The 15,012-nt window shown below is 40.2% G+C and overlaps 1 protein-coding gene across 1 annotated transcript in view; it reads right to left on the bottom strand.

The window, feature by feature from the left end:
* The window catches only part of cdh24a (cadherin 24, type 2a), a 39,276-nt gene that overhangs the window by 13,494 nt on the left and 10,770 nt on the right, over positions 1 to 15,012 (bottom strand). The window contains exons 2-5 of the mRNA XM_088005162.1: positions 13,966 to 14,260; positions 10,238 to 10,357; positions 9,714 to 9,881; positions 1,778 to 1,959 (exon numbers count right to left, since the gene is read on the bottom strand). Coding sequence (XP_087861288.1) covers positions 1,778 to 1,959; positions 9,714 to 9,881; positions 10,238 to 10,357; positions 13,966 to 14,260 — 765 coding nt within the window. The remainder of the gene's footprint in view (positions 1 to 1,777; positions 1,960 to 9,713; positions 9,882 to 10,237; positions 10,358 to 13,965; positions 14,261 to 15,012) is intronic.

Below are 15,012 nucleotides of genomic sequence, written 5' to 3' on the forward strand. Positions count from 1 at the left end.
GTTATCAAAAGCCCTAAAAGTCGAAATCCTGTTCTTTTAACAAGGCCTCACTTTCAATGAGTGAGTCTCTGACCAGCTGATGTCCAGTTCATCATCATCACTTCCTTCAGGACACCGGTGGGTTGACACTATCAGCAGAAGATGTTTAAAGTGTTGCTGATGCAATGGTTTAAAAAACTATTCAAACCCCTTCAGCTTTTTCCAGCTTCATCCTTTACCGCTACAAACATCTGTGTATCTTATTGGGATTTTGTGTGTAAACCAACACAAAGTGGTGGGTAAAGAAAATATTACATACTTTAGAAATATGTACAAAACTCCTCTGGGTCAAAGCTTTATTGAACCATCTTTCACTACCGCTACGTTTGCGAGCTTTTTGGTGTATGTCTCCATCAGCCTCACACATCTACAGAGAGAAATTCAGGACATTTCTTCCTTGTGAATGAGCTCACGCTTCAACCTCGATTTTAAAGTCTTGCCACAAAAAATATAAGAATTTTAAGACATTTTAAAGATCATTACAGAGTTTAAGACCTGTAAAACAACAGAAATACACACACAAAAAAAGCAAATAAATGAATTGTATGGGCTGGCAACAGAAAGGAGAAAATGGTTAAGACGAACATCACCCAGCTAACTGGCGATAAAGTTACACTTAGCCATGATGTACGCAACAGCTAGCTACACTGCAAAAACACAAAACCTTGTTAAGTAATTTTGGCCTTGTCTTCAGTGCAAATATCTTCGTACACTTGAAATAAAGCGAAACTAACCAACATGTGACTTTTCAGCAATATGTAGAAGCTTGTTTCAACTAAATAATTCCCTGATGTTGATTAAAAAGTACTAACTCCATTGTCAGATTATTTCACTTATAACAAGACATTTTTCCCATGTTACAAGTGAAAACTAGCTGGCTACCTAGGTAGCATTGTAAAGCAAGAGCCTCTGTCATTTTTACAGTCTGGTTGGAGTCTTTTCTATTGAACACGACATTTTGCATGGAGGGTCATAATTGGACTCATCATCTTCAGGTGTCTGTAAAAGAAATTTGTCTTTTGCGTCCATTGTTTGATAAAGACCAGATTTGCAGAGCGGATGACTAACAGTTGTCCTGTTGACAGATTCCCTTCTGAGCTGTGCATCTCTGCAGCTCCTCCAAAGTCACCATGGGGCCTCTTGCCTGTTTGACAATTTAGGTGGACTGCCATGTCTGCCATACTATTTTCATTTGCTCACCGCAGAAACACAAAACTTTACTAAGAATTTTTGCTCTAGTTTCTGTTGCAGATATTCTCAGCGCTTTTCAGCAAGATGCAAAGACTTGTTTTAAGCTAATAATGTCTTAATATTGGTAAATTATTTGACTTAAGACATGGAAAAAGGTTTATAAGTCAAACAATTTTCCAGTTGAACTAGTACTTTTAAACAATCTATAATAAGGAATCATTTACTTGGTTTTATTTTCTAACGTTTTAGCTTATCTTGCTGAAAAGCTACTAAGTTTTGGGGACTTAATAAAATGTGTGCCACACATTTCTGCTTTGCATGCATAATTTTCTCCATATTTTTGCTCCAGTTTGTGTTGGTCTACAACAAAATACCACAATAAAACACCCAAAGCTCTGTGGTTACAGCTTCACAAACTGTGGAGAGGTCAGTGGGGTATGAATGACCCTTCCAGGGCACCATAAAAGCTTTTGGTGCCCGTTTTTCCGTGATAAACCTCAGCTGCTTCTCGCACATTCAGCGTGCATGCGTCCGCATCGCCGCTCACCTTGTTCAGCACGATGACGGCCTCCCTGGCTCTGCCGGTGACGTTGAAAATGTCCGCCTCCTCCGCGTCCAGGATGGTAAACTCCAGCTGTGCATTTTCTCCCAGGTCAGGGTCGGTGGCAGTGAGACGGCCCACCTCCACACCAGGTGCAGCCAGCTCCGACACAGAGAACGACCACGCACCTGCAGCGGAGGAGGAGAGGGGGAGGGGGGGTGCGGGGTGGCAGGGAGGAGGAGGAGGTCACAATGAATGGAGGGGTTTGAGAGCTGGCACTGAATGTTCATGAGGACGCTGTCTGGCTCCGTTTGGGGCTCAGAACAAAGCTGGCATTACGCTAATGCATGCAGCTGCTGCCCCTGCGCAGATTTCATGATGAAGTTTGGAGCATTGTTCGCTCTCCATCACGGCTCTCGCAGTATATCACAGGTCTGCTTGTGTCGCAGGAGCGATTGGTCGGTGCGACAATCGCAGTAAATCATTCGAGGAATAACATTTCGTCTCGAGGCGATGCTAATATAGGTAAACAGCACCTTGTTTCTGTGGGGGAAAAATGAATTATACAGAGCTGCTGTGGCTGCAGAGGAGGGGAGTAAACATGTTTATGAGGCAGTAATAAAAATTTAGAAAGTATTTACTTTAACCAAAATAATGAACCAAATGGAAAAAATAGGCTGCTATTTTTGATTTTTAATGTAGGTACATATATTAGAGTGTGTATATTAATAAAGCGTTTTTTGTTCTTGCAGTAGATTTTTCAACAAACATGAAGCTTGAAGTCTCCAAATAAATGTTTTTCATTTCTGATAGGTGCTGTTGGTGGACTGTAAACGCTGTTCCTGCAGAAAACAGGATTTCTGGACATGACATAGTTACAAAATGAAACAAATTAATCAGATTAATTGTGACGAATCGACTAATGGAATAATCGTCAACTAATTTAGTCAATGATTAATTGAAGTATGCAGACTCAGAAAAAGGTCAGTGGTCAGTAAAATAACATATTTGGAGCATTAATTAAGCCAAACTTGTACAAAGAAATACATGAATTTTGCATTTAAGATTAAAAGAAAACTTCTGTGATCTACCCAGGCACAAATTGGCAGTTTTAGCTTCAGCTGGTTCAAAAATCTGGACAAACAAATTAATTAGTCACTGTTTGCCGTCCAATTATTAATTAGTTAATCAAAAAAATAAATAAATAAATAAATCTGCAGATTATACTTATTGTATTGACGTAAAGTCAACGAGCTTTTCAGATACTTGAAGAATATTTTAGCTACAAATAATAAGGTGTTTACTAAATAAATGCTAAGTTGCTGCATTTTAGGCTAAAAGTTTTTCATTTTCTTATTTAAAAAAGGAATTATTATCTAAAAATATTTTTAAATGTATTTGTTATATTGCACAAAAGAAGCTCCAGTGGTTAAATGAAAACTCTGCATAATGTGCTGATGTTTGTCATTAGTTTAGTTTAATCGTTAGCTGCAGCCCTGAAGCTAAACGCAACGACAGATTTCAGGTTTGTGCCGACGTCCACCAGAATGACCTTGATGAGTTTGATCACCAAGAGTCTGGACAATAAAACCCAGCTAAGCTGCCTCTACCCTGTTGATTGCTGTTCTAAGCGTTTTATGGTATACAAGACCTAATATATTTCTTTAATTTGTAACAACTGCAAAGAGATATTCAATAAAAAAAAAAAAAACAGAATTAAAGTTTAAGACAATAACAGCTTTGTGATAAAGGGAGTGAGATGTGGAGCTATTAGTGTAATTTATTGATAGTAACAAGAAAAACGCTCCGGTCGGCGCAGGCTCTGACCCTCTTCGTCTTTTCGCTGCGATATCATCAGATGTTGGTTTTTCACAGCTTCACAGGGCCGGTGTGTGGCATGGATGCATAAAAAAACGTGTTAATTGTGTCTTAAAGCGAGAAAGCTGGCATCCTAGATACATCATGGTGCACAGAGATGCATGGAGCTAACGCTGCAGACTCCAAGCATCATGGGAGTTTTCCTTTGAGCGTAATGTTCACACATAACACAGAGAACCAGAACGAAACACGGAGAAGCAGCATTCAGCTTCTACGCATCACAAATCTGGAACAAACTTCTAGAAAACTGCAAAACTTTTAAGTTTCTTTAAACTAGAAGCTAAAAACCCGGCTGGTCAGCGTTTGATTCACAATAACTGGATCAATGATAAATGTATCTGATGAATATTTGCTTCATAATTCTGATGTCATTTTTCAAATTGTATTGTTTGCTACTTGTTTCATAATTGGTATCTGTTGCTGAAATGTGTAGTAAATTTCATTTGACCTGAACAAACAGTTCCTGAAAACAGGAGTTTTTAATTTGTTAAAACAATAATCTATATTTCAGTAAAAAAAAACAAAAAACTTCCAAGATTGTTTTATTTTGTTTTCCTAATTGGATTGTTTACATTCATACGCCTGAAAGTTTTTAACACTCCGACCACAAACTGACTGGTAAATTTTACTGGGATTTTATGCGACAGATTGAAAATGAAAAGATGGTTTTCAAAATTTATAACGAATGAAGAAACTAAAAAGTGTGGCATGTGTTTGAGTTTGACACCTCTGAACCACATCCAGTTCAGCACCAACATCCAGCTGCTCTGTACGGAAGAAGATTAGTGCCACTGAGGAAAGAAAAAAAAAAAATTCAGACTTTTTTCCTCACAGTCAGAATTGTTTAAATTGTTTAAGCAACTTGGAACTCAAATTTGCCACATACATTCTGGATGAGCTTTCAGTGTGGATGAAGTGCAGGTTTACAAATCCTTTAACAAGCAAGAAACAGTTATGTGATTATGTCCCAAAAACATAATTAACATGCTATGCATGTTTGGGTATTTATTTGGATTTGGACATAAATAGTATCAGAATTAGTTAAAAGTCAGAATTCTGAGAAGAAAAAAACCCCGCCTGAATTTAATTACATTTTTATGTTTTTAATCCTCTTTTGTAGCCCTGTGACGGCCAAAGGTGGGTGGAGGTTTAAACCAGGAGTAGGAGGAGCGTTAAGTATAAAAGCAGCCAAGAGGCCCATGGTGACTCTGGAGGAGGTGCAGGGATCTCCGGCTCAGGTGAGACTACAGATGTGCGACGTGTCTGTTGATATGTTTCACAAATCTGGACTTCATGAAGGAGAGAGAAGAGGAGAGCCATTGTAGAAGGAAAGTAATAGGAAACTCATTTGCAATTTACCACAAGCCATGATGGAGGGAAGTAGCAAAAACGTTAAAAAGCAGATCTTTAAAAAAAACAAACAAAAGAAAACTTTTATTTTTTGTTTTGTTTTTTGTTTTTTTAAAGGGTTTTTGCTTTGGGAAACAACGACCCTAAACATTCAGAGCAGCAATGGAGCGAGTTAACTCAAAGTACATCCAGCGCTGGAAACAGCCAAGTCAAAGTCCAGACATATCTAACCTGGAGTCTTAAACGGACGTTCTCAGATAATGTCTATCCAATCTAACCTCACTTGAGCTCGTTTGCTCTTTTGCTGTGCAGAGCAAAAATCACCAAAATTCACCAAAAACGTCTTCCAGCACAAAGTGGCTGCAGAGATTATTGACACATGGAGGCCGAGTACAAATGCTTGCCAGAATTTCCATTTGTATAACAATAAACAAATTCTCTTCATAATTACACTCTACTTTGTGTCAGGCCATCACTTAAACTCCTAGTAAAACTCACTGAAGCTGTAATGTGACAAAATGTGACGGATTTCAAGGGATTTAAATACTTTGCAGGGCTCTTTAAAAGATGTGTTCTATAATTTATGCCAGTTTCTGGTTTCTCCACAGTAATACTCTATCTGAACTCTTAAATCACTTTAAACATTTGAGCCATTCCGTTTGACTATTATTGTAATGATTTCTGATCTCCGTTCGGCGCGCCGTCTCTTAAAAAGCCCGGAGCTCCTCTGGGATGTTCGTCCTCAAACTCTGAAAAACTTCTGGTTTCAGACCAATTATCTTCAAACCTTCAGCATCGTTTCTGTGGTTCTGGTCAGGAAATGGAAACTGAACAGGCTAAGAATAACAGACATGAGGATGATGATCACTCTGTGTTAACATGGAGATGAATTTAAACTGAGGCTTGACGTCGTAAATGTCAAACAGCTGCAATGTTTACTTTACATTTCTGCGACTGACAGTATGTATAAAAAAAGCTAAATTCTTTAATTATTAATGGATAGTGACATTAAATTAACTTCATAAGGGAAGAACATCAAACAATGAGAGTTAAAACCACTGAATGTCAAAACGTTACGTTTTCAAATAAAGATTAACATTTACCAAAGGAAAAAAGTATGCAAACTAACTTTGTTCTATGTAAAAAAAAAAAAAATATATATATATAAATATATAAAGTTATTGGACTCTAAAGTTAATAACTGGTTGTATCACTGCAAAGATACTGCAGTGAGTCTTTTGCATCACTGCAGATGACTTTCGACCTACTTTTCATTGCAACAATGTTTCAATTTAGCTACACTCTTTGAAGTATGAAAAGCATGTGTTCATGCATGCCAATTGAATTTAGGTCTAGACTTTGACTAGGCCTCTCCAAAACCTTAATTTTGCTTCTTTTAAGCCAATCAGAGAGGCATTTGCTGGTGTTCTTCGATTTAGAGGTGTGATTCTGTATCGATCCGATTCCAGGTAAATACAAGCTCCGTATCACCAATACCGATACCGATACTTTTTACTATCCAAGTTTGATACATCAAACTTCATATATGTTCATGGTTTTTCCTTTGAAGAATTTTGTTGAAACCTAAGGCAGAATTTGCACTAATTTTATAGGTGGCTACAAAATACTTTAATGACCAACCTCTATGATAAAAAGAAACAAAATGACTTTCTGTGGATTTTTTTGCTAAAATACAAAATAATATATCATTTGAAAGCAAAATATTCTTTGCAGTAGAGTTGAGAGATTACAATACAAAGATAAAAACAAAACTGCAAAAGGAAATAAAAAAAAACATTTTTTTTATAAAAATGGTTTTCATTTGTTATCAACTTTGTCTCATATGGTTATATTTGTATTATTGATATTTATTACCTCACATGGAGTAGCTTGTCAACGAATAAGCAATTTCCCCTTGGGGGATCAATAAAGTCCATTCTATCCTATTATTATAAATCTCCTTTTTATGGAAGAGTTTTGTTAATTTGTCTTTATTGCATTGCAATGTATTATATTTATATGAATTATATACTGGCTAACTATTATATGTCATGCATAGTCAATTTGAAATAAATGAACAAACACAAACTAAACCATGAATGTTATCACGCTGGAATTGATACCGATATTGACTTGGTATCGATATAATCGATATTGTTGGATCGATCCGCTCACCTCTGCTTCAGATCAGTGAACTGCACTGAAACCCAAAGGAAGCAGGTTTTCTTTTCTCCTTTGGGAATTTCTTCAATTACAGCAATGCCCGCACCATCACGCTACCACCGCCGTACCTTGACCAGACTGAAATTTAAATTCAGACTGACAATCAAAATTGAGAGTCAAATCTGACATTTTTAATGGGGAAACCTTTTAATTTTTTTCCCCCTGCATGCCAACCTAAATGTAGCTTTTACAGTATTTGGCACAAACACTGAAGCTTTTCAAACGGAGACCTGCAGCCTGACAGAGTTCATCTGTTCTGCTGTTGCTGTTTTAACTGAGGCAGCAGCGTCCGCTCTGCAGGCGCCGAGAGGCCAGCCAGCGACCGGCGGAGGATCATGTCGTCTACCTGGCATCCCGTAATGAGTGCCGCTCGTTTTGATGCGGCACGGTAGCAAAAAATCCCGAGGAAAGACTTCACCTTAATCAAATCGGCGCTTCCTCCTCATAAACAGGCACATTAAACCGAAAAATAAATAAATAAATAAAAACACACCCTTCGCTTTCAAAGAGCATGCCAAATGAGCCATTCGCTAAAACTGTGGCATTATTGTCAAAGTGAAAATAACGCCCTGCAGTGAAGTGGGGATATATCGTCAGATATCAGTAAATAAATAACATGCTGGTGCTGTCTGGAATTATAATATCGCTTCCATAAAACGCCTGTATTGCAGCACAATATATCAACATAAGGAAGAAAGAGAGAGGGGTGTGGGGGGCTTTAAACATTAAGATGAATGGCAGTGAGTGGAGACGGCGGGGAAAAGCATACAGGGAAGAGGTAGTATATAAAGAAATGCAGGGTTTTGCTGAAAGTGTTGGACACATTCTGCAGTGATTTTGCTGTCTATTGAAGCAGAAAGCACTGAACTATAAGATGAAATATTAATAGCGGGGAACCGGGAAAAAGCTTTGATGGGAAAAAAAGGGACATGATCTTTCACTCTTCTGCATCAAGACGCAGTCCGTGTAAACTTTAGGGACCACTATGGGATGCTTACATAGAGTGCCTCGCAAAGTAAAGTAAAATAAAATAAAATAAAATATAAAATAAAATGAAACATTACTCACACCCGACCACACACAACCTTTCCCCACATTTTGTCACGTTATAACCACAAACGCCCCCGTGTGTTATTGGGATTTTATGTGATGAGCAGAGACAAGGAGCAAACATTTGTGTTGACACACACACAAAAAAACAAAACAAAATAAAAAACAAGGCATCAGGAAAACCAAAAAGTAAGGTGGGAATGTCGAAGAGAAACTCGTGGAGCAGATTAAAGCAGCGAACGTTCTGAGATTTAAAGATCAGAGTTCAATTCTTCATCAGAACGAGGGAAGAGCAGAAAAGAACCAACCGCAACCAACGTTTTGATCAAAACCAGTCGGATAGCCTCAAGATAAACAGGAGACACAGCAAACAAGTCGAACAAGACGCTCTGGTCAGATGAGAGAGAAAAAAACGATGTCAATAAATATTATTTTATGGATATTATTAAAGGCAATTTTTATAGTCAAAGGAAACAGATGAAGCACAAAATTAAAGGGGCAGTGGTGTGTGTTTTCCAGCCATATAGAACTGTTTTATAGCACAATCAAGTAAAATTACCTTCAGTTATGAAAATATTGTATATGTCAAATTTGACTTAGAAGAAATTTGACTTTGTAATTTAGCGGGTTGAAATTGGGCCTCTGTCTAAAAAAAAAGTCGATTTTACATAATACTGTCCCTTTAAGGGACCTCAAAGAGTTAACAGAAGAAATAGTGTAGAAGCTGTGCTTCCAAACCAACAAGTGAAGCTTCAGATTGTAAGAGATCGCAGTGAAGGATCCCGTTAGCCCATTTATTTGGAGGAAGTCATGGAAGAAAACCTGCGAGGAGCAGCAAAACCCATGAAGCTGTGGGCGAGTTTCATCTTCCAGATGTACGACTCTAAAACATACAGCCAAAGCCACAGTGGAATGGTTCAGATTAAAGCACAATCATGTGCTGGAATGGCCTAGTTAAAGTCCAGATCTAAATCTGACAGAGAATTTGCAGCAAGACTTAAAAGCTGCTGTCCACAGAGGCTCTACCATCCTCTTTAACTGCGCTTCTCAGCAGGCCTGGAAACAAGTGAATGCCACACTTTTCAGTTCATATTCAAAATGCAGAAAATATTTTTTTTTTTTTTTTTTGCTGCACGATCACATAAAACCCCATTAAAGTACGTTCATATTTATGGTTGTAATCTGACAAAGGGTTATCGATACTTTTGCGATTTCACTTCCTCTGCAGCTCACGCTATGCGAGAGCGAGTTTCCATAACAACGACTCGGTAAGAAACACTCAGCTCTCATCCTGAACCCAAACGAGGTGGAAAATATCCGAACTCTCTGTCATCGCAGGACGCTTTATCGTCCAGTGATCCTCACACGCTCGTCGCTACGGCTACGATCAGAAGCCACTGCGGCTGACGTGGCGATCCGGTAAGGCGGTCGGTGCGCTCACTGCGTCTGAAGTGGGGCGGGTTGTCGTTGACGTCGCTCAGCTTCACAGTGACGGTCGTGGTCCCCGTCAGCCCACCCAGATGTCCGCCCATGTCTTTGGCCTGGAGGACCACCAGATATTCGTCCTGCGTCTCCCTGTCCATATCAGGTACGGCGGTCCGTAGGATCCCTGGTGGAGAGGGAAGCGGGGAGCACAACAAAAAAAAAAGAAAAAAAAAGAAAAAGAAGAATCACAACAGCTCCAGATTTCACAGTGACACGCCGTCTCCTCGCGTTAGCGTCAAAGCGAGTCATACATTTTAAAACGAGGAGATTTCTGAACATGCGACTCCAGGCCACCTCTCTTTCCCTAAACTGACTCAGAGAGAGAAAGAGAGAGAGAGAGAGAAAAATCTAGTTTTCTGCCGAACATATGGTGGGAACGGATAAAACGTAACCATATGATGAGGATTAACTTTAAGTGTTCCCATCAGCTGGAGAAACCGTTTATGAAACGGCGCTAATTGCTGCCGACAGTGAACAAACCTGTCTGAGGATCCACAGAGAACAAGTCCTGGCCCTGTAAAATCCCGTAGACCAGCCGGGCGCTGTTTCCGTACGTCGGGTCGTCGGCGTCTGTGGCCGTGACCCGGGTTATGGAAGTGCCTGCGAAACGCAAAAGGCAAGGCTCCAAATTAAAATCAGATTATTATTATTATTAGGTCCAAACTCTTTCCTTTTGCCTATTCAGTGGTTAAATCTGTTAGGCCAAATGGGATAATGCAATTCCTCCTGCCTCCCTGTTGCTCACAAAATGTTCCAAATGTCGTCCTTGATCTCATGCTTGGAGCGATGTGTTTAGCCCAAGTGTGGAAAGAAAATGTGTCAAGTGAAAATTTGATTCTACATATTTTACAGCAATCTGAAGCCAATTTCTTTATATTTAGCCTCAGCAGAACCAGATTTCCTTGTATTTACTGGCGGCGCGGTGATGATCAGCGGTTCCCTCTGGGCTTTCTGAAAGTTTTCTAAAGCTTGTCTTCGAACTTTGACAGCTTTCTTTCACTCTCTTTGAGCCCCGCTTGTTGCTTTAAAGGCCACTTAGCACTGAAGAGTCAATCCGGCATAAAAAGGCAAAAAAAAAAAAAAAGCCTCAGGGGATTAACCAGTGTTATTTTAAATTAGATCTTTGTTATTAACAGTCTGTTGCATAGAAACTATTTCACTGCAAAAGAAAAACATAGAATCTTACAAAGTAATTTTGGTCTGGTTTTGCTCTTAAAATGAGACAAAACCAACATACAAATATTTCAGCAAATATTAGTTTGTTTTATGCACATAATTCCTTAATGTCTAGTTGCACAGGTAGATTTTTTTTTAAAATTTATAACAAGACATTTTCCCGTCTTATAAGTGAAATAATCTGCTAGTGGAACTTTTAGTTGGTTAGTTGTGTTAGTTTTAGTTCCATGCAGAAAACTAAATATAACTCTGAACTTATCACCGTGGTAACAAACTGTGAAGATAACCTGCTAGCTGGATGACGTCAAGCCGCACCGGCATCTTCTTTTTGTCCTTCCAGCAGTTGCCATGCTGAATTGATATGTCTGACACTTTTTACAAACTTCACTTGAGTTTTCCTCAGAGTTAACTCAACTACCAGCCGTTCTGGACCGGAGATGTTAACCCGATCTGCCGCGAAAGACTCATGAGTTTGTTTGAGCCTCGCTTTTCCCAAAAAACCTCCCTGATCAGATTCAAAATTACATAAGTTGTATTTAGGTCGCCAGGGGTTCGGCTTTCCATATTTGAGACAGAGTTTGATTTCAAAGCTTCCCCCTTGGTGGTATTATAAGTAAGTCTGCCTGGGAATCGTTTTTTTTTAGCAGAGGTAGCAGGATGCAGCAATTCTGCAGGGAACATTGTTGGGGCTTGAAAATCACCCTGATGGAGCTCATCAGCCAGAGCAAATGGTTTTCAGAACAACTTCGCATGAAACGATCAGTCAAGATCTCCCATATCAAACCGAGCGATTCCACTCTGCGTCACTTTCCCTTACAAAAACCTCTTCTGTGAGTTTTAGAGTGACGGAAATTTTATGGAGTTCATGTGGTGCTCTTTCATCTGGCTCAAACGTTTTTCTGTTTTTTTTTTTTTTTTTTTGCTGCAGTCAAACCGAAACAGAAAAATTTGATTAAGAAGGAGAAAAACGCAGCTGAAAGTTCTGTAGAGAGCTCAAATTTGGGATGGGAGCTGATTAAATAACGACTTACAACAAAACGAGTAGAACGATTAACCAGGACGTGCAGGTTCACACATTCACCGACTTTGTAGAAAATGTTACCCTAAAACTTGCATCTTTCTGCCGAGGAAGCTTGTTCAGGCTTGAAGACTGCGATGACATGCTGCCGAAGTCAGGGACAAGGACAAAGAACGAGTTCATCAAATGAAAAGGCTTTGAGAAAACCCAACTAGTAACAGCAGACCTGTAATTAATATCGGCTTAAGAGACCAGAATAAAATTTCTTTGAAGTAAAAGTTGATATTCAAGTTTTGCACAGAAAAGTTTAAGCGCATGACTTCTTCTCCAGGGTATCTGAAAATCGACAACTGGTTTGATTTTGAGTCCACCGCTTAATCCTGGCTGAAATGCGCGAGCCGCTGTTGGACAGGCTGTGAGATAATCTTAGGCTCCTCAGATGAAATGTGTGATGAATGCTAATGCAGAGTCCGTGATCAGATGCAGCACCCTGCAGACTAATTGGCACCTCTGATAAAAAAAAAAAAAAAAAAAAAATCTGTTGGCCGTCTTAAAAGGAATTCACCTTTTATTGCAGCACTGAGGAAAATAAGAAAAATCATCAGGGTGAAAACCCTCATAATGGAGTTTGCCTACCGGCAAAAGTGTCACAATTGCCGGTAGGCATAAATATTCCAATGAAATACATGTAATTGGAGCTTAAAATTCAGGAATATCTAGTTACTAATTCAAGACTTTCTGTTTCCTTGGTGTGAAAACATGACATGATGTTCTCCTCTTGTCGAAGCTCCTGATCAAGAAGGGAAAGACAAGAGAACATGTCATTTAAGTAAGGCAGATGTGTGGAGATTTTAATTAGCCAGAATATCTACAAGAAAACGGCTGGAGTCTAAATCTAAATGTTTACCACAACTGAAACGTCGACAAGCATGAGCGAATGTGGAGGAAAAGAAGATCCTTATATCATCACAAGGTTTAGGGTGAATGTTAGCATCTGACCTGCAGCAGGAGCACATGTAGTCTCTACTAGGTATTGACCGAGTACTGATACTGGTATCGGTACCGGCACCAAGGCATTCTGAGGCTTTAGTTCCAGTTTCAAAACAGATCACATTTTATGTCATATCATCAAAGCCATTTTAATAATAAGACAATGACATTTACAATGTCTGTAAGGGTCAGTGAGTAGTGCAGCGAGCCCCCTCCCCCACTTGTTGCAGAAGACTGGCTAAAACAAAGCACCTACACTTATTTGGTGTTTACAAGCTTTTGTGTTTTAAAGAAAAGCAATTAGGTCAGAACAGATAATCACTTAAACCACCTAACGCTACAGAATGAAACTTTTATATATATGTGTGTGTGTGTGTGTGTTTTTACATATTTGTTAAAACTCTCACTTGTGCCAACTACAGAAATACACAACTTGGGCAGAATCAACCAATCAGAGCCAGGTGGAGGGTTTTAGCGCTGTCAATCATGCTTATGTAGTGCGGCTCACACCCTTCCCTTTGCGCTCTGCTACTCTACAGCTTCTCCCCATCAGTTGAGGAGCTGCTATGAATGCTAATGTTAGTTAGCATAGCCGTCAATGACAGCGGATAAGCAGTTTTCCTGTAACGGTGAGTGGTTTCTCCCCATTAGCACATTTAACAGCATTTATATGAGGGTGATTGACAGCGATAAGACTCTCCTCCTGTCTCTGGTTGTTTTTGACTGGCGCATTTTTGCAGATCGCTAAAGCAGCTCATGGAGGAGGTGGAGAAGATCGATTTTATAGATTAGCTGTCTCATACTGTCACAACAGGGTGACAGTTTTAACAAATATGTAAACATTAGACATATTGTAGCTTTAAAGTTTATTTTGAGTAACTGATCACTTCTTTGTTTACCGTTCACCACAGATCTCTAGCTCTACTGATTTGGGCAGAAGTGACTAAAAGTGATGACGTACTTCAGACGGTCTCAATCTTCCGCCACTACCAGAATCACGTTTCTTCCCCTTCCGGCGCCGTACCTATGTTGGCCATCTCCGGCACCACGGCGACGTAGGGCTCGTCGGGGAAGATGGGCGGGTTGTCGTTGATGTCCTGCACCCGGATGATGAACTCGGAGGAGGGCTCCAGGGCCCGGCCCGTCTCCCTGTCGGTGGCCGTCGCCGTGAGCCGGTACTCGTCCTTCTCCTCACGGTCCAGGGCCTTGGTGACGTGGATGTTGCCCGTGTTGCCGTCGATGACAAACACAGAGCCGACTCCCTCCCCCTCCAGCATGTACTTGGTGCGCCCGTCCCCTCTGTCCATGTCGGTGTGCAGCTGGAGAACGAAACACAGACAGATGACAATCCCCAGCAGCACCTTGGGGGGCGACACCGAGCATGGGCCGCTCGACGCAGGTATCACTCATCAACGCTCCTCGGCGGTCCGGCACGCGAAACGCCAGACTGCTGCGAAATGGGTGAGTCGTGTTGAGATGGAGGGTGTGGGTGTGGGGAGGATGTGAATCTGTGAATGTGAGAGGAAATAGCACCAGGTGTGGAACATACATATGGGACCAGGGGTGAGTACTGATGCATGCAGCTAATTAACTCACTGGACCAAACACGCCACTGGCGGAATCGTCGAGAGGGAAAAAAAAAAAAAAAAAAAAAAAAAAATATACGTTGATGCGGACAGTGGCCCTGCAAATGTCATATTACGTATAATCACAGTCATCCTGCAAAAGAAGCCACTATCCGTCTGTATAATCTTTCAGTCCTTTCCACCCATCTGCCTCTTCCCTGTCCTGCCTCTACATCCATCTGCCTCCACCCTTTAAACCACCTCTTTCTCTTGTTTCTCTGCTCCTTTCATCAAGTTACCTCGCTTACACAGATTGCCCATCTGCTCGCATTTCTTATTCTCTCCCCCTCACCCTCTTCTGTCTCTCTCTCTTCCTCTCAACTCTATTTTCTTGTCCCCTGTTTGTTTTTTTTATTATTATTTTGCTCTCTGGTGCAGAATTGTGGTTCAGCATTTAATGGCAGAGAGAGGATATTAGCGAGATAGATAGATAGGTAAAAGGCCAA

The sequence above is a fragment of the Poecilia mexicana genome, unplaced genomic scaffold, assembly GCF_051168715.1.
Source record: "Poecilia mexicana isolate PSO_F unplaced genomic scaffold, ASM5116871v1 scaffold_4, whole genome shotgun sequence".
NCBI classification, from domain to species: Eukaryota; Metazoa; Chordata; class Actinopteri; order Cyprinodontiformes; family Poeciliidae; genus Poecilia; species Poecilia mexicana.